The following is a 23,267-nucleotide window of genomic DNA, read 5'->3' as shown; positions in this document are numbered from 1 at the left end:
TTGCCTTGTGCTCATTGCAGTTACTGGGGGAAATACATGATTATGAAGGATTTATGTTTTATACAAACTATAGTGCACCCAGGGAGTGTATTTATATGTCTTTATACAAAACTTAATGCACCAAAGGAGTTTATATAAAGTAGAGTCTGGTTTTTAAATAATAATTTCGACAACTATATCCAATGGCAACTATGTATCTGCTTTGCAAGACATTTTTCACAAATAGGTTAACATTTGAAGCTCAGAAATGAACAGAAATGGCATTTTCCCTTGTAATACATTTTTAAAAAAAATCATGCATGTATGAATCAGGTTTTTAATTTTTCACGAAGTAGGGGGAATCACTATATAAAGTCTTGTAAAAATTGTCACATCTAAGACTTAATTACTAGTATCTCAAAATCAAGTTTGGTAACTAAATTTTCCCATGAATTAAAACTTTAAAATATGTTCATCCAACACCATCTCTGACTAAATTCAGGACAATCAATAGACAAAGGCACGATATTAACAAGGCATCGGAAACATGTAGAAATTCTTGATTTGCTTGTAATGATACATTTACATTAAAACAATCGCAATATTTTTCACACTTCTCTAGCCTATAAACTCTACATGTATATTGTATGTTTTATGGGCCCGACCGTTAAGCTATTGCCTGATTATTTTTGAAAAGTAAGGTTTTCCTTGAATCAGTGTTTCCACACTTTGATTTTACTAAAATAATACCTGCTTCATTTACGTTATATTATCCGGATTTGCCAACTTAAATTGGAAAATTGGAGGGTGAACTAAGCTTGTACTATAGGCCACATTTTTGAAATTGAAATAAACTTTCACTGAATTATGACGGAACTACTCTACTCATATCTAATGTCATCTATTACCAAGTATATATTACAATAAGGGTATCAACTCATCCAATCCGTTACTTACTGTTGTATGCAACCATGTATACTGCCTGTTTCTCAATAATAGATGAAAAGTTAACACAGAATACAATATTGGTTAAATAATATATTACATAAAGAAAGTTATGATCGTAACAAAATGGAAATTCAAATTGATTATCAAGGAAAAGGCGTAGATGTTTTTTTCACAATTTTAAATTCCCATATAAATCAGCGGCTATACATCTAATGTTGTTCGAAGCCAGTTATCAAAAAATTAACTTATCGGTTTAAACACGGGTGGTGATTGAATTCCAGCAGGAGATTTCCCATTATTTTACATTTTCGAAGTTTTCTGCAGATTTCATAGGAGAAACATATTCTCTTTCAGCCTACACTTAGTTAAAACGAATTCTTTACTCTGTAGGACAAAATTAAGATTACAACCTGCTTGATTAAGATCGGATGTTAAAAATCTTAATTATACCATGATCTCAAATTGGGGAATAACTCAAACCACCCAATACTATAGCTACACAAAGATGCAGAACTTCGATTTTTTTTTACACTTATCTGCATTTGTTAATTTATGTAAATTAACTACTTTTGACAAGGTATCATGACTAGAATGACAGAAGGATTTTATCCTTTTTGAAAAGTTGATTAATTAATCGATTCACGTTTAGTTTGACGTACTCGAATCATCACACTGCTGACGCTTCAATATATTTGCCAATTTCAAGAAAGACGTCTGAGAGTCAGTGCTGTATGTGCCTATCCGAAAAAATGGTTGTAAAACCTAAGATCATGAAAATTGTGTTATAAGGGCGTGGAACTTGAAAGAATCAAACATTTTACTTATTTAGGTGTTATACTTAATTACAATAGAAAGTTTGCCACACAAAAATACGCCGCTGAGCAAAGTAGAAAAAGTATGTTAAAACTTTGCCCTTTTATGAAATGTTAATAATAGTACATGGCCTAGTGGGGGGGGGGTCCACCGTGCATCCCCCCACTCATCAACTTGATGATGATTTTTAGGTACCTTTATTCCTCCAATTACCGAATCAATTTGTCGCCAAAGAATATTCTCGGATTTTTTTTCAGTATAAGCCTATATTTGTACCCCACTGGGTCAAAAAGCCAAGATTTTTGTGACTCAATTGTTTGAGTGTCTAAGCCTTCCTGGGATAGCATGTATGAACAAAATAAACATCTTTAGGCATCATATTGTAGCAGTGTCTCAGCTTTACAATGGTACCAACAAAGTTGCGGTAATACTTAGGGTTTTGCGGTAAAATGAAAAAAATATACCCTACCCGCCTCGAAAAATCGCTTAAATTGACATAGTTTTCAATGTCAAAACCCCTTAAGTATTAATGCTTCAGTAAAAAATGGCTTATTTGGTATTTTCTGTTTAGTATTATCACAATTTATACTTCTGGGGTTCTTTTGATGATTTTTGGCGATTTTCGTAGTCAGAATTTATCAAAAAATGCCAAAAATGGGATTGTCGATTTTTCGGTGAAAAGTCATATAAATTCGACTCTACAAGTTATTACTCAACTAAAACGTTTCAAATTTGCTATTATTCGATAGATAATTTAATTTTCTACATAAATAAACCACGAAAAACTACTTTTCCAGAAAGGATTTTAAAAAAAAGAGTTAAAAATATTACCCCTACGCCTAAAATCAAACAGAATTCTCATTCACAACATACCGACACCGTAAAACTCATAGTTTAGGCATTCATAATTATGATAACGATGTTTCCGACACATCTGATTAATTAAGGCGCGTAGATTTTCCCTTTGGGGTGACAATTACAATAAAATCGTAAAAAGGAGAATTTTCAGAATTTCAGAATTTTCTTCTATATCACCTGATATTGTCTTTTTTCCAGATTACCGTAGTTTAATCAAGCTTTTGTGTGATACCGCGTACATTAATATAGTGTCTTAGCTTCAAAATGAGCCCATGTAAGCAATATTTGAACTGTCCCAAGTACTATAAATTTTCTTTCAATCATAAAACTTTGCAATCATTATTTAACATAAGGCAGTGTTAACTGTATTCATATAATACGGAAGCGTATACATGCCTCGTGTTTCTTATTAAGTTGGCCTTAATTGTACAATTAATGCGTTATTTATTCCACAGTTTTGCGTTATTAGCAAATAACGCACAATAACTATAACAATTTATTGTCTGTTTAAGCAAAATTGATGTGTTAATTAAACAAATTTATTTTTAATATGCATTATTTAAAACAGTCTTACTTTAGAAGCATTATATAATCCACTGTATTGGGTTATTAGTAAATAACGCGCAATGATTATGACAGTTTATTGCTTATTTAAGCCAATTTAATGTGTTAATTAAACAACTTTATCTCAAACATGCATTACTTAAAACAGTCTAATTTTAGAAGCATTTTATTTTTTGTCTTTTATTGACTTTCCAAGTAATGAGACGTTGTAATTAAAGTGCATTTTTTTTATTCTTATTAGGTAATTTTTTCTTCTACTTCTAACGCGCTTACTTGTTCATTTTGATGAACAGAAACTTATAAGGATCGAGCTATCATAGACCATGTGAGCTACTGCTACCACTTTGCGTCCGTCATACATCGTCCACCGATATTTTTATAAAAATCTTCCCATTAAAATTATTCACCAGGATTCAAAACTTTAGAAGATTGTTTCTTAGGGTACTAAATGACTGTAGGGATTTTTGAGTGTGAAAAAAAACATGGCCGCCGTTTCAAAAAATAGAATATGGGGGTGTCAGACAGCACTTTAGCCACATTCTGACCATGGGAAAAAGTATTCAGCATAATAACATCTAATTGTAGTCAAATTCCCATGAATATTTGGTAACTAATATAGGAGTTGCCTTTTTGGTTGTTGTTTTTTTCTTTTTTTCTAGACTTTTTGTAAGAAAAAAGTTTTCTTGCCTCGGTTTGTTCGACCTTTAATTTTATATCTACGCTTCCTATACTGAAATCCTGGAACCGCCCAAGAGAAGCTTCAAATACATATGCCATATCGGATTTGTATTTAGACTGAAGCGACATTATCTTGTTCGACATGTTTGTTTATATTTTGACCATAAATAGGATATTATTTAGTAAGCATATGCTCACAGTTTTTTTTTTTAGTTTTTATCCGCGTCACCACGGTCAAAGCAGGCGCATTCAGGGGTGGATCCAGGATTTGAGTTTAAGGGGGGAGTTAATTGAATTAAATGCCACGTAAAGCAAGGCAAAATATATTATGGGGTGAAACTTGTGGTGAAACTTGTGGTGAAACTTTTTTTCTTACCGATTTAGGTGGGGCGTACGCCCGGCACGCCATTCCTTGGACCCGCGTCTGGTATTAGCCGCTCGACTCCGTCCGTTCGTTCGTCCGTTCCGCTTGGGGGTATCTACTTTGTGTAATATGTAACTCAAAGAGTATTCAACCAAATGAATGTTATTCAAACTTTGCACTCTATATATGTGATTATAATCCCCAAGTTGTAAGTTTGATTTAAAAATCAATGAATGCGCAGACGCTGATGAAATAAGTTTTACGGTAAAATATTTTCTTGCCCGAGAAACTTGTTTTTTTTTCTATCCTTTTTGCAAACGGTAAACTGCATGCTAATAACATGTTATCCGTCATTTTTAGCTCACATGGCCCTAAGGTGAACTATTGCCCTTACTTGTCGTCCGTCGTCTGTATCAATTTTTCAAAACTCTAATCCTCTTATATTACTAGACTAATTACGACCAAACTTGCTTTGAATGTTATTTAGGGTATTCCGCGTAGAAAAATACGTAGGGATTTTTTATCCGTCGACAAACATGGCCGCCGTTACTAAAAATGGAACATATGGGTCAGACATCAGTTTTTTACACATATCCCCAAAACCGTAAGGTTTAGCCAAATTCTGACATTGGGTAAAAGTTGTTCAGTATGATCAGATCTATCTGTGGTGAAATTCGTTTTGCAATATAGAATTTATTGCTCTTTTTAGCTCACCTGGTGCCATGTGAGCTATTGTCATCACTTGAAGTCCTTCATCGTCGTCAGTCGTAGTCGTCGTTGTTAACAATTTTTCAAAACTCTTCTCCTCTAAAACTACTAGACGAATCATGGCCAAACTTGGTATTCATGTTTCATAAGGTAGAACTGATGTGGGGTTTTTGATCTATTAAAAACATAGCTGCCGTTACTTAAAATAGAACATGTTTAGCTGAATTCTGACTTCGGAGTAAATGCGTATGGCATGATAAGATCTGTCTGCACATGTAATCAATTTTCGTGTTATTCTGTTGCGCCATGTTGGAGTTGCTGTCCTTTTTGCGACCTTTATTCGCTACTTTTAATGTTATTTCTTTAAAAGTCTTCTTTTCTGAAACTACTGGACCAATTAGAACCAAGCATGGTATGAATGTTCCTTAGGGTATTGTGCATAGAAATGAAGTGGGGATATTTGGTCCGTAAAAAAAACATGACCACAGTTACTAAGAATTGAGCATATTGGTCAGTCAGAAGTTTTTCGCATAGCTATTATCTAAAAAAACCGTTATTTTTTATTTTTTTTTTTTTTTTGGAAATGGGATAAAAGTTTTCAGCATGGAGAGATCTGTCTGTGGTCAAATTTGTAAATCTGTTAAGCCATGTTGGAGTTATTGTCCTTTTCCAACTTTTTTTTTCTATTTTTAATTTTATTTCTTTGAAAAACCGAAAAAAAACTTCTCGTCTGACACTACTAGACCAATTGGATCCAAACTTGGTGCGGATATTCCTTGGGGTGTTCTGTTCTGTGGGGATTTTTGATCCTTTGAAAAAACATTGTTGTCCTAAAAATAGAACACGAGGGACCGCGACAGACGTTTTTCGTATATACATCTTCGAAATCCTTAGGTCCAGAAAATTCAGACAAGAGATAAAAGTGTTCAGCGTGATAAGATCTATCAGTAGTCAAATTTTCGTGTTAATCTGCTCAACCATGTTTGAGTTATAGCCCTTCTTCAACCACTTTTTTGCTATTTTTTACTGTTATTTCTTTAAGAATTTTTTTCCTCCGAAATTACTGGACAGAATCCAAAAAAAAAAATGATATGATTGTTTCTTAAGTATAAGCGTAAAAAACTTACAAACAAACAAACAAAAAAAAAAAAAAAAAAAAAAAAAAAAAAAAAAAACGAACATTTGGAATCATTTATTAAGTTAACTCTAAACTGATCAGCTTTTAGATTGCTACAACGATGTCTAATGCGTGTGTGTATAACATTCAAATACCTGTTTCCAGTATCGTAAAATTTAGGGGGTTTTGAAAGTAATGTATTTAGTTTTCGTTTAAATGAATGAATAGATGTAGAGACTCGAATAGTTACATTTAATCTATTCCATTTACCTTGTTACTTTCTATGTATTATTTTGATTACTTTATTTTTTTTTGTTGTGTGTGTCTGTTTTCAGCGTCTGGTCTTTGTCTCTGGATAACATTCTTTTGATTTTCACTAGAATTTCCCTTGATTACTCTTACAAAAAAAATAGAATGTTGCTTTTCAAGCCAGGCGAGAGATTCCAGCTCTTAAGAGCCTCTAGTTTAGTTACGAATGAAAAACGAAAAATAGAGTATGTAAGTTAGGGAGCAACCATTTGATTTTTAGGGAGACTAGGATCAAATCATATATATACCTTTTCATTTTGAAAAAATTTAGGTCCTGTTTTTATTCTTTGGGGCGAAGCGCCGAAATTTTTTTTTAAATATGAATTGAAAATATCAGGACAATAATAGAACCTGCCCTTTTATTTACCTAATGGCCTATCATGGCTTTTCATTTCTTTAAAATTTTTATCCAGCCTTTTTATTTCCAATTTGATCCTAGCCTCCCCATACTGATAATCAAATGGTTGTTCTCGGGCTTAATAATTATTCATTGTAAGAAAGACAACCCCAATTATTCCGTTTTGTAAAAAAAAATGATCCCTGCAATTATAACTGAAAAAATATGAAAGATACAAGCTGAATGCATGATTTTATGTATGTGATACTCATTTTAAAACTTAACGACAACAACCGAAACGACTTTCGTTTCTGAACCCGAAATGCAAATCATTGCCTTTTTGGAAATTGATTTAGATTTTATTTAAACTTCCGGTTGGATTCATTTCCTATTTTTTTTTTAATAATTTGAAGAAATGTGAGCTTTTTGTGTATACGGTTGAAACTATACTGATTGTGAAGTATCTATAGCACATTAACATCTTCAGGTAAGATATCAAAACCATAACGAAAAGAATTTTATGTATATTTTACTCATTGATTTAGAAACTTAGAATTTATCTACAACACTTCTTGTCTTCCAGGTGAATTCTTGAGTGACTCACATTCAAGTACTTGCATGTGAGGAGTGTACAGTATTCTTTGCAGTAGATACTCGTTTTTTCTTTTAACCATATATATCATATTATAAGGAAGGCAATGGTCTTAAGTCAAGTGAAGTCTGAAGGAAAAGTATAATCAGGTTCTCTTTTCAACAAATTAGATTTCATGTCATTTATCATTTTGCCAATTTTTTTTTAAGGATTTATGCATTAATTAATTAATTTACCTTGGGGGGTAAAATACGTTCATAGATCAAAGCAGGTATTTTTTTTTCTCCCTCTTCACTTACCCTCTGCATATCTGGAATGTTTTGACAGTCGAACTGACCCTGCTCTGTAGTTATACATTGATACTGATTTTAAAGGCAATGTTTTTTTCCTATGCACACAAAAATTTTCATATCACAATGATAGACTAGAAAACAGACACACTGGAGGCAAACTCACTAAGATAATAACCCATGGCTCATGTGGGCCTACTCCAATTTAAACCATGAAGATATTCTGCCATAGAAAGGAGAAGACATTAATTGTTTTCCCTTAATACACATCTACATGTTGCCTTACCTTCCTATAAAATACAATCAACTTTAATTGAGAAGTTAAGGAGGAGTTGCACTTGTGCTTGTAATTGAAACTACTCCCCCATTTCTGCTATTCACTAAAAAAATTACCTCGGATGCACCAGGTGGCATTTAAAACAAAACTTGATATAAATAACAATAACTCTTTTAAGAAGTTTGACACAAAGAGAGGATTGATAAACTATAAACAAGTAATGGTTACAGAATAAAATTTATCAGACTGATTTAAAAGGCCAGAGCTTTCGAGGTTTTTCTTTTGTATAACAAGGAAGGCTGAAGAGGTCAAATTTTGTAAAACCATTATGGAGAATTATTTCAATACAGATTTGAAGAATAATTACTTCCTTTCACTTGCAGACAATCAATATTTTCATTATGCACATCTACATTAAAGCAACTGAAACCATAAAAACTGAATACAATTACTCTGTTATTGGTGACTTGTTAGAAGACAATTATATTATTCATCAAATTTTATTTTAATAATAGTACAGTTTGTTCTATCTTTTAACATATTTCCCATTATTCTAACAATCCACTGGTTTCAGTTTACTCTGCTCACTATGACGGCTGTAAAAAATACCTACAAGTATATAGCAACTAATTAAACTAGGAGTTCAAACTATTAAAAAATTAATGACACATATTCATACACTCCCTAATAGTAATGTAAGACAAAAATACCCTTGTTTTACTCTAAATGGCCTTAACTAAAGACTGCAACACCTAATACATGTAAAAGTAATGCATTTTTCTCTCAGTAATATAAATAAACCAAAATTGTATTTTGGTAAAGAGATGAACAAATTATTAAGTAGCTGTCCTGGTAAGAATCAGGCAAATTCTGAAAATTGTGCTACACCCCAAAAAAGGCTACGTATTTTCATTTTTGTAATTAAGTTGTTTTATGGGTTTATATTATGAAATGTGTAATTATTCTTTCAAATCTGCCCGCTCATAGGAGATAATCAACATTGAAAATCCAATATATTCTAATGTATTAGAGTGTCATTTACAGTTATCTCCCTTAATTTAGAAATCTATAGTGCATTCAATCAAATTTTATATCCTAAGTACAAGGGTTGTATGAAAAACCAAACATTGTTTTCTATTTACTATGGCAATTCAAACGAAACATCAACAATGTAGGCTTTTCACCCATGAATCACATTCTGCATGATCTTTAGCTGGAGTACTACTTAAAATGAATACACACACTAATTTTAACTTAATTCTTTAAAAAGAAGGGTAAATGGCTCCAAAACAGATATTTAAAAACAGGAAGTTATGTCACTTTGCAATCATAAGCATGGCCATGTCCTCATATCGTTGATGCAATTCAAAACGCCCAGTTGTTGTCCAAGTGAATCTCGACTCATGACTTCGTATTAAGAAATCAATTAAATAGCAGAAATTGGTGAAATTTGTAAAAGTAAAAATACGCTAAGAAACATAATGGTAAAATTATAGTTGAAAAAACAAAATTCTGCTAGTAGGCAAAAATTTATGTATTTATACAGTGTTCATTCCAGAATAATTACCAAAAGGTCCCCGCTTTTGACTGGCCCCTTTGACAGTAGAACTGGGGGTCATTTTCAGGTAACAGGAGTCCAACAAATAAATCAATAAACCTATGGTTGATATATACTTTACTGGTCGGTGTAGATTGCAGCATTTTATCAAAATCCTCCCAATAGAAGTAGCCTCTTTTGAAAATAACATAGACATCTCTTAAACGTTTTGCTTAGCCTGCGTTTGCACATCTTCTCAAGCTTTAATGTATCCCATTGTAGTTTTTTTGCTTGAAGAAAAGTTTTTCAAGTGTCAGGATGATGAGTTTTTAGACAAATTTCTTCACATTTTAGAGTGTGTTTCATTTGCCTGCATGTATTTAACTGGGAATAGTTTGATGTTATGTACAAGTCCTTAATAGACCCAATATAAGAAACTGGAGGGCATTAATTTTTTAGTGTGGGCAGAGCATTAAGTAATTAGTTTCCTTTTTAACAGTCTTCATTCCATTTACCGTTTTTGCTGTTCTTTATTAGGAGATTTTCATGAGTTGGGGCAAGCAATGGACATACAAATTATTTGTTATACATGTACAGGGCATAATCTAGGATTCAGTGAATAGAAGAAGTGACTTCTCCCTTCCAGGAGTGATAGAGAGAAGTGAGTCTGGAATGGGGTGAAATCATGCTTCACTGCTAGAATATTTTATCGCATTGATATGAAGTTGTATCTCAAGGACATGTACTCTAATAATAATAAGCAAATAACATATGTTTAATACAGTAATTCGATTTTCTATACTTGCAAATGAATAAGTACATGTACATGTATAATAAGTAACTTTAATTGAATATAGTAAGTGATCAGATTGTCATTGAGAACTGGTTTCTTATAATAACATGTTCTTAAAGTCTAAAAATGGTCTGCACCTTTATCTGGTCTCTTCCTGAAAAAGAAAAAGAATTTTTTTGTAAATTATCTCTGTTCTGACATTATGATAAGTACACTTGTATTGTAATTGATACAAAACACAAATCAGTTTGTACAAACATGCATGTACACATACATTGTTTAGTGGGATTATTTTCAAATAATTAATAATTATAATATAAATTGATAAAGGAATGACTGCATCTTGATATGCCATAATGGTAGTCTATTATCCAATAAATTTCCCTGATTTTTTTTTATAAGTGATAATAGTTAGCTTAATTATCTTTATTTTTGCCTTATCAAAACGAAGTGTCACTTCAAACCCACATGCACTCATACACATAACTGTTATCCAACCTGAACCTACCAATTATTCATTGTCTTTCAAAATTTTAAAACCATTGAAATCACTGTAAGAGTCTCTCATTGAGTAAATAAATTAATTGTTGTCATCAAATAACATATTTAATCAAGGAATACAAAATATACACATACCTTACCTTGTGTGATTGTTTTCATTTCATTTTGAACTCAACAAATTGAATATATTTCATTCAAATACGTTCTGCTGGTTTTATCCTTTATCCAAGTCACTAGAACTAGAATTTCCTGGATTGCTTGGAACTGATGAAAATTAAGTGAACTCCTTCCAAATCAAATTTTCTCTTCTTTACGAAAATTGCCACTATTTTGCAGTTTGGTTGTTTATTACGTGGAAGGGCTAGAGTTAGCTCTCTTTGGTCAAATTTCACAGCGACTTCACTTCTCTTAAAAGAACACAAGCTGGCGACTTAAATCTCTATTTCGCCGCCTAGATTATGCCCTGCATGTATAATCAAAAGGTTCCTGGTTCAAAATAAAATGCACTAGGTTTTATGTTGATTGCTTCAACCAGATGAAGCATTATGTCCTAGAAGTTCTGATCAGTAACATACATGTACATATGAGATTTTGAAATGTACAATGTATCTTCTAGGGGTGTGCATGACTATTTCAAAGCATGTTGATCTAATTTTTCCTTGATGTTTCTCATTTGGTCAGTATGATGATTTTGTAGTCAAACTTCTATACATATAAGAGCAAGAGCTTCACTCAAATAATACTATTTTTGGGAGAAAATAAGTTAATATGAATTCCTAATCAAACTAGAGAGTGTTGGGTCCAGTTCTTGGTACATCATTTTCCATTGTGGCATCATTTAAAGAAGGTACCACTACATGTACATTTTTTTTGTACACTGTCAATTGTGACATCATTAAAAAAAGGGTGCAGTTCTGATCTGATCCATAACATGTTTAAGGACCATATCCTGCTATTGTAATCATCAGATGAGTACATAAGGCCAAAAAAATACATATACATGTATAAATACTGACCCTAGTTTTTTTTTCAAAATGAAAAAAAAAAATGACAGCCCTTTCCACTTCCTGTAATCCAGATTGTTTTGTAACTTTTCTGGACCAGACTGATTGGCCATGTACATTGTACTTGCTTCTAGCTGTGGCCTCAAGAAATTTGAATAGCTAAAATAATATACATTAAATGAAGGATTTTACTCTATTTTGTATTTCAATACATGTACATGTATGTATTTTGATGTCTGTAATGCATTTAAAGAAATTTAGGAAAGATTAAACAATCCTCATATAAGGTTAATGAAATTCTCCAAGGGTTTAAGTTACATGTACATGTATGACACAACCTTGATGTATTGATCATGAAGGGTTAGACTGTTACTGATAATTTTTGCTGTTTTTGTCTCCACTTGTTTCCATTCTTAAGCTAAAAAATAATAGTCTTCTTTCCTGCTACCAGCCAAAAAATATTGGGAAGGTACATGTACACAGGGTTCTCAATAAGTGCCGGCGATTTCTCCTTCTACTTTGACATTGGCACTGGCTATTTTTTCGCTAAAAAAAAGAATTTCTTTTGGTATCTTTTGGTAAATAAGGGCCCTCAATGGTACCACCTACTTTAAAACTTATTGAGAACCCTGGGTACATGTAGTTGGGTAAATTATATTATTTTTTACATTGATTTAAAGGGGAAACAATCTAGGCTTCAACAGTGCTTGAGCCAAAATGGACGTAACATGTTTAGAGTAGGCACTAAAAATATGGTAGGTAAGGGTAGCAGGAAACTTAATAATATTTGGTCTTAAATACTTATTTGACAATTAAATACATCATAAGAAACTTATTTGCAGGCCAAGGCCTACAAAAGAGTCTCCATTAGATGTTCATGTAGGTTTTGACATGCTATTCTGGAACAGCCTGTAAACACCTATCACAAAAATGAAAATGTATCAAATTGTACATGTTGTTTTAGCCTTATTAAAGAAACACTTTAAGTAGTAGTCTGTGTAAGAATCATGCAAATTCTGTAAAATATGTGATACACCCAAAAAAAAAGCTACATATTTTTTTTTGTTATTAAGTTGCTTTATAGGTTTATATGATGAAATGTATAATAATGAATGAATGTATGTCTGCTCTTAGGAGATAATCCACATTGAAAATCCAACAGTTTCTGTTGTATTTTAGTGTCATTTACAGAGTTATCTCCCTTAATCATGACTTCTACTGTACATTCTATATAATTTTTTTCTCCTAAGAACAAGGGTTATATGAAAAGCCACATGTTAATTTCTGTTTACTATAACATTTGAAACAAAATATCCAAAACAAAAATATGTAGGCTTTCCAGCCAATAATTACATTTTGCATGATTCTTATCTGTAGAGCTACTTAATTACTTAGTCTCACTCTGAAATGTCATAGTGTATTGTTTAAATTGTCAGAAATGTCTTTTTACCAAATTTCTGTCCCCTTTATTTGTTACATGTACATGTACTTCCTGTATAAGACTGAAATTAAACATCCATGTACATTTTGTACATATGCAATATTGTAAAATGGTATTTTGGAATTGTTGTCCCCTTTCCGTTAATTTTTAAATTTTTAAGCCAAACAATGATATAGAGTTATCTTTCTTTCATGATTGAAATTCATTGACAGCATTGAGAAAAAACTCAAGAAGTAAAATCCTTCTGTATATAAGAAACTACATGTACATGTACACATGTAGAAAAAGTAGAAGTTCTGCTATTGAGTGAAATGGGAGGAAAATATCCTATATGTACACACCAGTCAAACAGAATGTACATATGCATGTAACATGTACTGCCTTTAGTACATAACATTTGTATATAATTGTATGGGGAGTAATATTTAACTTGAATTGAATCAAACATATCTTCTATTGATTGAAATTAAATTGAGTTGGTAGCAAGAAACAATACATCATTGTCTACTTTGCATATAAAGGTACATGCACATGTATGAATGTTTCACATGTACAAAATGTATGTAATGAGTTAAGCATTTCATTCGTTAACATGCATGTGTAAAGTCTTCATTCATAGGGATACATGTACTGGTATATCTGTACCAGTTTCTGGCCCTATAGATTAGTGAAAAATTTAGCTTTCCATCTGAATAGATTTATTGGTACATTTTAGTGTTTAATAGATAACTTTTCCCACACAAAATCTTTCCAACCTGTTACAACATTAATGTGTAAAAATGATGGCCCAAAGTATCTTTTCTATGCAACTTTCAAAAATTTATTACAAAATTTGTAGGTTTGTGGGTGTTCTTTTGATCAAGACATATTGGTCACATGCTTCAACAAAGAAACAAACAAAACATTCTCAAAAATTTGTTTTATGTAGGTTTTCATAGCTGGTATATTTAAGCTGCCAACACATTTGGCCAATATCATCTAAAAAATGTAATTTCGAAATTAATGTGCTTAGATGTACATTGTCAACAAAAAAAAAGTTATGTAGTCAGATTAAGTACACATTTTGTAAATATTAAAGTAGCAGTCTTTATAAAAATCAGATTGGAGGTGATTCATGCTTATTGCATGTCAAAAACCTACCAAAATCAGTTTCATTTCTTGTTCAGGAACAGTCACAGTTACTGGTCTGAATTTTATATAGACTGGTACTTATGCAGTATTCATATCAATTTGACTAAGTTACTTTTCAGGGCAGAATTTGATACACTTGTACATGTGTATCCAAAAATACTCCTTTATTTTCCAATACATGAACAATGTATACTGATACCCTATTACAGAGTATATTCAATTTGAATTTAGTGAATTGGCAGATGTTAAGCTATATACATTGTACAATCTAAATATGAAGAAATGTTTTCTGTGGTGAAAACTTTACACTCCTCATGAAGTTCACACTCCCCATGAAGTGTGGTGAAAACTTGACACTCCCGATGAAGTGTGGTGAAAACTTTACACTCCCCATGAAGTTCACACTACCCATGAAGTGTGGTGAAAACTTGACACTCCCCATGAAGTGGCCAGGTATTATGTGATACCCTCTTAAAAAGTTTTGTGTCCGTCCTTGACTGTCTGTTTGAAGACAGTTTCCTGATGATAACTTGAGAACAAACAGATCAATAAATTGTTTTGAAACTTTACACAGAACAGTTAATTCAATATTCAATCCAAAATATTGTTTTTGAGTTAGGTCATTTTTTCACCTTTACATGGTTGAGTATTAATTTTTGTTCCATTACTTTTATTTACTTTTTATTTTATTTTAGGGTAATGGGGACATCTGTGTCCTTTCCTTTTATAGTAGGCTTATTACTTGTTAATGTAAAATAGGTTCTGTCAAAAAATACAATGTACACTATTTTGTAAAATTCCTTCATGAATTTATATTGGCTAGAAACTACTATGGACCATTTAAGCCCACTTATGGGTTATTGAAAATGAAATAAAATTAGTCTTGGCTTAGTTTTTAGGAGTTACTAGAATGAGTTTTTCTTACATTGATCGGTGGAACATTTGGCTCTATTGTAATTCTATAATATAATATTCAGCCTTTGCTTATTAGGGACAGAGCTATTTGTACTCCAATAATAACTGTTTTGATAATGCAGTGCTATGTTGAGGTACATGTATCACTGGTGTCTTCACTAAAGGCAATAGGCAAGACTTTCTATTACATACTGTGAATCTGTTTTTAAATCACTTCTTAGCTAAATACATCACTTCTGAAAGACTGATTTTGAGCCATTCATGTTTGGGAGCATCTACATACATGTATATAGAACATCCCTTATGCTCCACCCCTATAAAATATTCTGTTTCTTGTAAACTCCAGGAGATGTCAGCAAGGTGTTAAGATAGGTCAAAAACATTGTCATGACAGTGATCTGGTTGAAGAAACTGAATATGAAAAAATATCAATAATCTAAATGCTAAAAGATGTTTATCAAAGTTTACCACAGGATGTCCTGAGGCATTAAATATATGTTTTATGATCATTGTGATTCATAAAAATGTCATTTCTGTCCCATAAAAGGAGCAGATATTAAAGTTGACCACAGGTTTGTCAATCAGCTGCTTTTGATTTGATGTTTTTATTGTTTGTTTTTAAAATTTCCTCATTACTGTTGTTTTTGTCACTTGACAAGGGGGGGTGGTGGGTTAATTTATGTAATTGACCTCCATTGGTAATGTTATGGTGTTACAAAGCTAGGTAATCTATGACCTCATGTACATGTAGTTTTGATAGTCAGGGTTATAAGTGTTCCTGTCTTTCTTTTTTATAATTGTTGTAATAGCATCAAATAGGTAAAATATTATATTGTAGTCTTTTTTCTAGTGACATTCTTTGGTAACCTTTTTTTTATTGACTTTTCCCCTTTATCATTTATTCCAATGTTCTACACATGTTAACAAAGTGTAAATCTTCACATTTTTGCAACTGAGAAAAGTCTGTATTGAGAAAAGGGAAGCCCAACCCCCTCCTTTTACATATACCTCCACCAACAGTGAAAGCAGGTCTTGTATCTGTTCCACTCCATCTGTCTGTCTGTTATGCTTACATACATGTACAGTGTATGTATTTAATGCTAAATATACAATGTGCTAGCTGGTGGTACATGTTTATTGCTACATGTACATATATAATCCCTTTTTGTGACTGACCAGTTTAAGATTCATTCATTTATATCTGTTCTTCTATTCAAGTATATACTAAATACCCCTTCAGGACTGAAAAACTTGTTTGGTTAAGAAATGTGTCCAGTATCTCACTGGTTGATAATACATTGTGATTTATAGTAATAGACTTTGTCCAGTTTAGGCAGTGTAATGGTTTATATAGGGTTTGGTCAAGAGAGGTAAAAATGTATTTACTAGCAGTTCTGGGCACTTTTGGAAAAAGGAACCATTTGTTTGTTGCAAAATTTTGTTAATTTTGAGCAAATTTGATGTAAAATTAGCGTATAAAAGCCTGGTATGTTTTAGCAGACCCCCTCAACCCCAAATTTTGTTTAATAAGGCAATGGCCAACATATGAGAACATGCTTGTACAATTAAGTTCAATGTGCCTAAAGTCAGATAAAGTGTGCACCTATCTGCCCCATACATATCATAGCTCTACCATTAATCATTGCACTATACATACTTGATGAAAAGATTTTGTAAATATTTAATATAAAAAATAAATATCGAGATTTCTGTGGTAGTCTGATGAGATTTCATGTGAATAATTTATCATTTTGAATTTAATCACACCACTTTTTGAATTTTAACTTTGATAACCACATTTTAAATGTGTTAATCTGAGGTTTGTGTGACTTTGAAGGAAATAAGAACTGAGTTCATTACTGCTACTGAAAAAATGCAGCAAACTTGATTTATGTTCTAGCCAGAATAATATGGTAGATATCTAGGTTTAGAGGGGTATGATAATAGGAAATGAACACTTTAGCACTGTCCTTTTCCAGAATTTAAAAAAAAGCATAATTGATATATTTTGAATAAGCTAATGATCAAGTCACTGTAATTAATTTCAGTGGATATAGAATCAAATACATGTCCTGTTGTTTGGAAGAAACATTGTACAATGTAGAAATGATCTACACCTTGTCTTGCTAGTATTGGCTGACTGTGATACTATGAGTAATTGTACAAGAGTGTAGTCTGCCTTTCATATTTTTGAGTCTATTTGTACAGTATACATGTACTACATATCGACTTTGAAAATAGTTTAAACTTTTGATATACATGGGCATGTCCATGTACTACTTTTATAGAAAAAAGGTCTGAGTGCAAATTAAATGAAGAAAAAAAGGAATTGTCAGACTTTCATTTTATAGATGTCATTAGGCTATGAATGCTTCAACTAAAGCTATCAAATAATAGACTAGTCCATTGAATAGCTATTCACTAGTCAGAATAATTGACTTATTTCTCAGGATTCAGAATTAAGGTTTGTTCTGTTTTTAAAGATTTAAATATCAACCATCAAGCAGTGTTGAGTTAAGTTACCAATATCTAATTTGAAAATTCTAACCAATTTAATGTTGTATCATCTGTAACTGTCGTGACTGTAGCTGGTGGAAAAGGTAAGTTCCACCTTGACCATAGTGTACATGTAATCATACATATACAAGATAGATACATGAATGATATATTTAAGTAGTTAATGAATGATCTCTGAATTAGTAAAATCATTAAAACATGACTCTTTGTTTCCTGAAATGTTAAAAACATCCATTTATTCATAACTTATGATGTATTATAAAAGTACATGTACATGTACATTGTATACTGTACATGAAATATTTCTTACTGTTTAAAATCCCGCAAATACAGATACTATTATACATTTAAGTATGTTCCTCTAATGTTTATATATTAGAGCCAATCACAATTTCATTGCATAATTCTTAGCACTATAAGTATTGAACTTCTTTGAACTTCAAAGTGTTTTCTCAAAAGCTGTTATTAAGAGATACCCTCTCAAAAACAAAAACAATTCGAACTTCAAACTACTGTTAATTATGAAATTTCTGTGACAGTTTAATCTTCATGGTAAGATCTAAAACCTGAAAATGAAAATGTGGGGAATATTTTTTGAAGAACATGATACTTTTATATGTGAAAAGATTGCAAATTGGAAACTGTGCTACAGTAGATTGATCACAGAAACCTCAAATAATGACAGCAAAAATTTCACAGTTTACAGTATGGCATACATGTAGTCTGAACATAATGTACATGTACATGTAGTTGGACTTTGATTGATATGTTTATCATGTGTTTTGTTGAAGTCTCAAGTGTCTAAAACATATTCTGTAAATCTTGGTAAATGCCATTTAAAGAGTGTCTAAAGCATATACATGTACATGTACTGTACATGTGGGGTATTTATGCCAGAAGTTGCAATTTCAAGAGTGTCTAAAGCATATACTGTACATCTTGGTATTATGCCAAAGGGTTGCCATTTCAAGAGCTGAAATTAAACATGTTTTACTGATGAGAGTGGTGCTTTACATGAAAGAGCCGTTGACGCATACATGTACTTGAATACTACATATGACTTGAGAATACAATGTACTCTCCAAGTTCTGGCTAAAAAGTACATGTACAACAATTGTTCATGTAGTGTCAAATTCAAAAGCTTTTATTTCCTTATTACAGTCTGTGTTCGTCATTGTGTTTGGGTTGTCTTGTGTTATGAAGCATAGTGTACCACATCCGTCCTCATTCTATTTACATCTGCTCAGGAAATGACCCTGTATGTGTAAATAATCATTTTTGATATCTTGTGTCGAAGGGTTATAGATAATTAGCTCAAAATCTTGTCTTTAACATAAATTAGTGGTTTGTTATCATATTTTTCTGGATATGGGAAAGGATAATGTGAAAAGTAAGAAAAAACTTAAGGAGAAAGAAAAGACATCAGAGGCTGTGAAAGAGTAAGTATTACTGATATGGTTTGTCTTGTTTGGCCTGTTTTGGTATTGTAACTCCTTGCAAACCATGCTTAAAAAGGGGGAGTCTTAAGTGCAAACATTTCCCTTTTGTTAGATTGTTTTATTAAGTTCTTACTATGAATTATAGAGACAAGTTCCCTTCACTGTCCAGCAGTTGTTCAAAACTTTATCTACTGGCTGAACATTAATCCAGTGGATGACTGGTATAGATTGCACTAAGATTCATCCAGTTGAGAACTAGTATAGATTGCATAAAGTCTTATTCATTGGATGACTTTAGTCCAGCAGATAAATCTTTTGAACTACCAATCCCAGGTTTTTCAAATTTTTGTACACTTTATTTACAAGTAGGCCAAGTTTATAAAATATTATTGTGCAGTAAATTCCTTACTTGGTATCATATTTTCCAAAAGGATTTAAGCTGTACCGATCCATGACTGTTTAACAAAAATAGATAAATGTTTTGAAATTATTTTCTTAGGAAAAGACTCTGCCAAACTTTCCCAGTAGTTTATTCATAAAAAAGTACTCACTAGTTGGTAATATATTTAGTGTATTTAATTATGTCATAGGTCAATCATACATGTATACTTAGCTTTTTTCTGTTGAATGAAAATGTCACTGTTCTTTTAAAAAAAGAAAGGAAAAAAAACAATTGCAGTGAAAATCTGTAATTGTTTATTGTGTCCTAATTTATGTGTTTTTCGTGGTCTGATTAAACAACAGATTTTAATTCTAAATGAAATGTCAAATTCCTATTGAAAACATGGAAGCTACACTCTAGTCTCCATATATTTTGCAAACAATGACAAGAGATATTCACAACAAGGTGATATTTGAGCATTGAGTTTAAAAATGATAATATTAAATCATTTGTATGATCAATAAATGAAAACAAGGTTAAAAAATTGTGAATATGTACTAGAAACAGTCTTACCAAAGAATACAGGCTCTTCATTACAATTGAGTCTTGAGAATTGAGGTTGGACCCAGAGCTTTTGATAAGGGAATGGGAATCCAGGCTATTATGTACTCATTCTTGCCATGAAGTTAACAAAAAAATTTCCAAAATTGCAATCAGGCCATGAACTTCACATGATATATTTGAGGCATAATTAACTATAAGATAAACAGAAATTCTGCTTCATATCTCATCAAGCTGAATTGCTATTATAGGAGAATTGGATTCATGTATTCTTTAATTCTTAAAAAAGTAGGTGGAAGAAAATTAAGAGTGTATGGCACCATTGAAGGCCCTCAGGTCTGAACCAAGCACTGAAGGAAATGTTGTTAGGACAGCTAAATCCAGGGTTCTCAATCAGTTTTAAAGTAGGTGGAAGAAAATTAAGAGTAGGTGGCACCATTGAGGGCCCTCAGGCCTGAACTGAGTGCTGAAGGAAATGTTGTTAGGACAGCTAAATCCAGGGTTCTCAATCAGTTTTAAAGTAGGTGGAAGAAAATTAAGAGTAGGTGGCACCATTGAAGGCCCTCAGGCCTGAACCGAGCGCTGAAGGAAATGTTGAATTGATTCTAAAACTTCCCACATACGGAATCCGTGATACAGAATCTGTACTGCATTTGAAAAAAAACATATCATGTCCATTACAAAAGCCCTGAATTAATCACGATTAAAGTTTGTTTATTTGTACTGCCGATCACAACAACAAAAAAATGAAGTTGTCAAGGAAACTAATCTGCAGTACAATGAACACCATGATCAAAGGTTTCTGACACAATTTTTTATGTCTGAAACGTGAAATAACCAAACATTTTTTTTTCAATTTTATTTTTTTTTTAATTTTATTTTTTTTTTAGCAACAAAATAGCTGGCGCCAATGTCAAAGTAGACGGTGAAATCGCCAGTCGCTAGCATTTATTGTGAACCATGTAAATCATTCTAAAACAAGCCCCTTTTGAACTGAAAAAAATTGTTTAGAATGTTTACAAAGTGTAAAATTGAAAAAAAAGTTTTTGGGTTTATTAAATGTTTGATTTAGACAGGTTTTGGTTTATTCAGTGTTTGATTTAGACAGGTTTTGGTTTATTCAGTGTTTGAATTAGAAAGGTTTTGGTTTATTCAGTTTGATTTAGACAGGGTTTGGTTTATTTAGTGTTTGATTTAGACAGGTTTTGTTTTATTCAGTGTTTGATTAAGACAGGTTTTGGTTTATTCACTGTTTGATTTAGAAAGGTTTTGGTTTATTCAGTGTTTGATTTAGACAGATTTTGGTTTATTCAGTGTTTTATTTAGACAGGTTTTGGGTTTATTAAATGTTTGATTTAGACAGGTTTTTGGTTTATTCAGTGTTTGATTTAGACAGGTTTTTGGTTTATTCAGTGTTTGATTTAGACAGGTTTTTGATTTGTTCTATGTTTCATTAAGACAGGTTTTGGTTTATTCAGTGTTTGATTTAGACAGGTTTTGGTTTATTCAGTGTTTGATGTAGACAGGCTTTGATGTATTTAGTATTTGATTTACTGTTTGATTTTTATAGGCTTGTTTAATTCAGTGTTTGTTTTAGACAGGTTTCTGCTTTATTTAGTGTTTAGATTAGAAAGATTTTTGTACTCATGTTGGGATAAGAACAGTTTTTGGTTAGGTTCAGACTGCTTTCATTGTATCAATCCTTAGTCTTTTTTTCAAGTAAACATATCTTTGTATTACAAGGACATTAGCTAACCAAACAACCAATTTTTTTTTAAAAACAGTTTTTAATTTTGTACATCATGCACAAATTTGGATGTGATCCATATCTGTTTCCTTGTTACAACATAAATGTTATTCTTAAATCACCCTAACTTACTGTAATCTTCATTGTGATATGCTAAAGTCATTACTTGTTAATACTTTGTGGTCATAATCCAATTTAAGGAGAAGTTCATTGAAACCTGGGTAGTATTAATCTATCTACCTTGAACCCATTTCGTACACTATGGCTTGAATGAAACTTACCTTTTCCGCTTTTAATTGTGACTTTTGTATTTATTGAGCGACCTTGTTTAAGGTTATTATACATGTATTGAGCAACCTTATCTAGGGGCATTATACATGTATTAAGCAGCCTTATCTAGGGGCATTATACATGTATTGAGCAACCTTATCTAGGGGCATTATACATGTATTGAGCAACCTTATCTAGGGGCATTATACATGTATTGAGCAGCCTTATCTAGGGGCATTATACATGTATTGAGCAACCTTATCTAGGGCACTATACATGTATTGAGCAACCTTATCTAGGGCATTATACATGTATTAAGCAACCTTATTTACAGGGAAATTTAAACATGTAAATAAGGTTCTAGGGGTAGACAGTAATAAGAAAATTTGTCAACCGGTCAAGTGGGCATTTAGTGCTAAAACTGAACTGGTTTAAAATGAAGTTGATTTGCCCTAATATGTTGAACATAGAACAAAAATTCCATAAAGACATGGCCCAGAACATTTTTAAAAGTCCAGTTTGAGTTGCCTGTCATGCAATTCGCTTGTTTCAGGCTAACAAAATAGTGCTTGTATTTTAGTTCTTAGTTGTGGGTTTTGAATATTGAATGTTAGATGACATTGTTTTTATACCAAGATGGTTTTCAGAGACCTTATTCTTTATTTGGGGCATATACAGGATTCATCTCTGAGTTATAGTTATCTTTTCTTGATAACATTAACTACGGCCTCATATGTGTAATACACTGATGCAGATATTTTTAAGTGGAGGTCCTTATCCAGAAAATTAAAAAGTGGTGTTTGCTCAATGTTGTGAAATTTTCACTAAATTAACAAAACTTTCAAACAAAAAGGGGTGGAACCCAGAGTCCCTCTGGATTCTCCATTGGTACATTTTTACATGTACATGCACATGTATGGTGCATGCTGACTTATTTGTAAAGGAAAAATCAGAAGTGTTCGTAGTCCTTTTGATAACTGCTCTAAGGAAAGAGACCTGCAAATGGTAGATGACCCTCAATTAGCAAAATGGAGAAGACAAATTCTATTTTACCATGGAGTAGTTTAAATTGTAAAATTCATTTGAGCTGTAATGTATTATTTTATGATTTCAAATTGATTCACTAACTTGTATGTTGATATGAAGATGACATTTTGATCTACATGTATCATAATATCCTACATGTACATTTACA

General features: G+C 32.0%; 1 protein-coding gene across 2 annotated transcripts in view; it reads left to right on the top strand.

Moving 5' to 3' along the window:
* The first annotated feature begins 7,024 nt into the window (after positions 1 to 7,024).
* The window catches only part of LOC148601241 (activated CDC42 kinase 1-like), a 45,482-nt gene continuing 29,239 nt past the window's right edge, over positions 7,025 to 23,267 (top strand). Inside the window, exon 1 of one of the 2 annotated variants that reach the window (XM_088555060.1) lies at positions 7,025 to 7,162. Coding sequence is in view for 1 of the 2 variants with exons in the window: in XM_088555059.1 (XP_088411185.1) it covers positions 19,042 to 19,112 (71 nt within the window). In the remaining variant the exon portion in view is untranslated. Of the gene's footprint in view, positions 7,163 to 18,942; positions 19,113 to 23,267 lie in introns of those variants that run through there. The other variant, XM_088555059.1, reaches the window with a different exon arrangement.

The sequence above is a fragment of the Perna viridis genome, chromosome 12, assembly GCF_037379345.1.
Source record: "Perna viridis isolate PV_CMFRI_1.1 ecotype Kerala chromosome 12, ASM3737934v1, whole genome shotgun sequence".
Classification (NCBI taxonomy): Eukaryota; Metazoa; Mollusca; class Bivalvia; order Mytilida; family Mytilidae; genus Perna; species Perna viridis.
The sequence above is the reverse complement of the archived record's forward strand: the minus strand, read 5'-3'. Positions and strand labels throughout refer to the sequence as shown.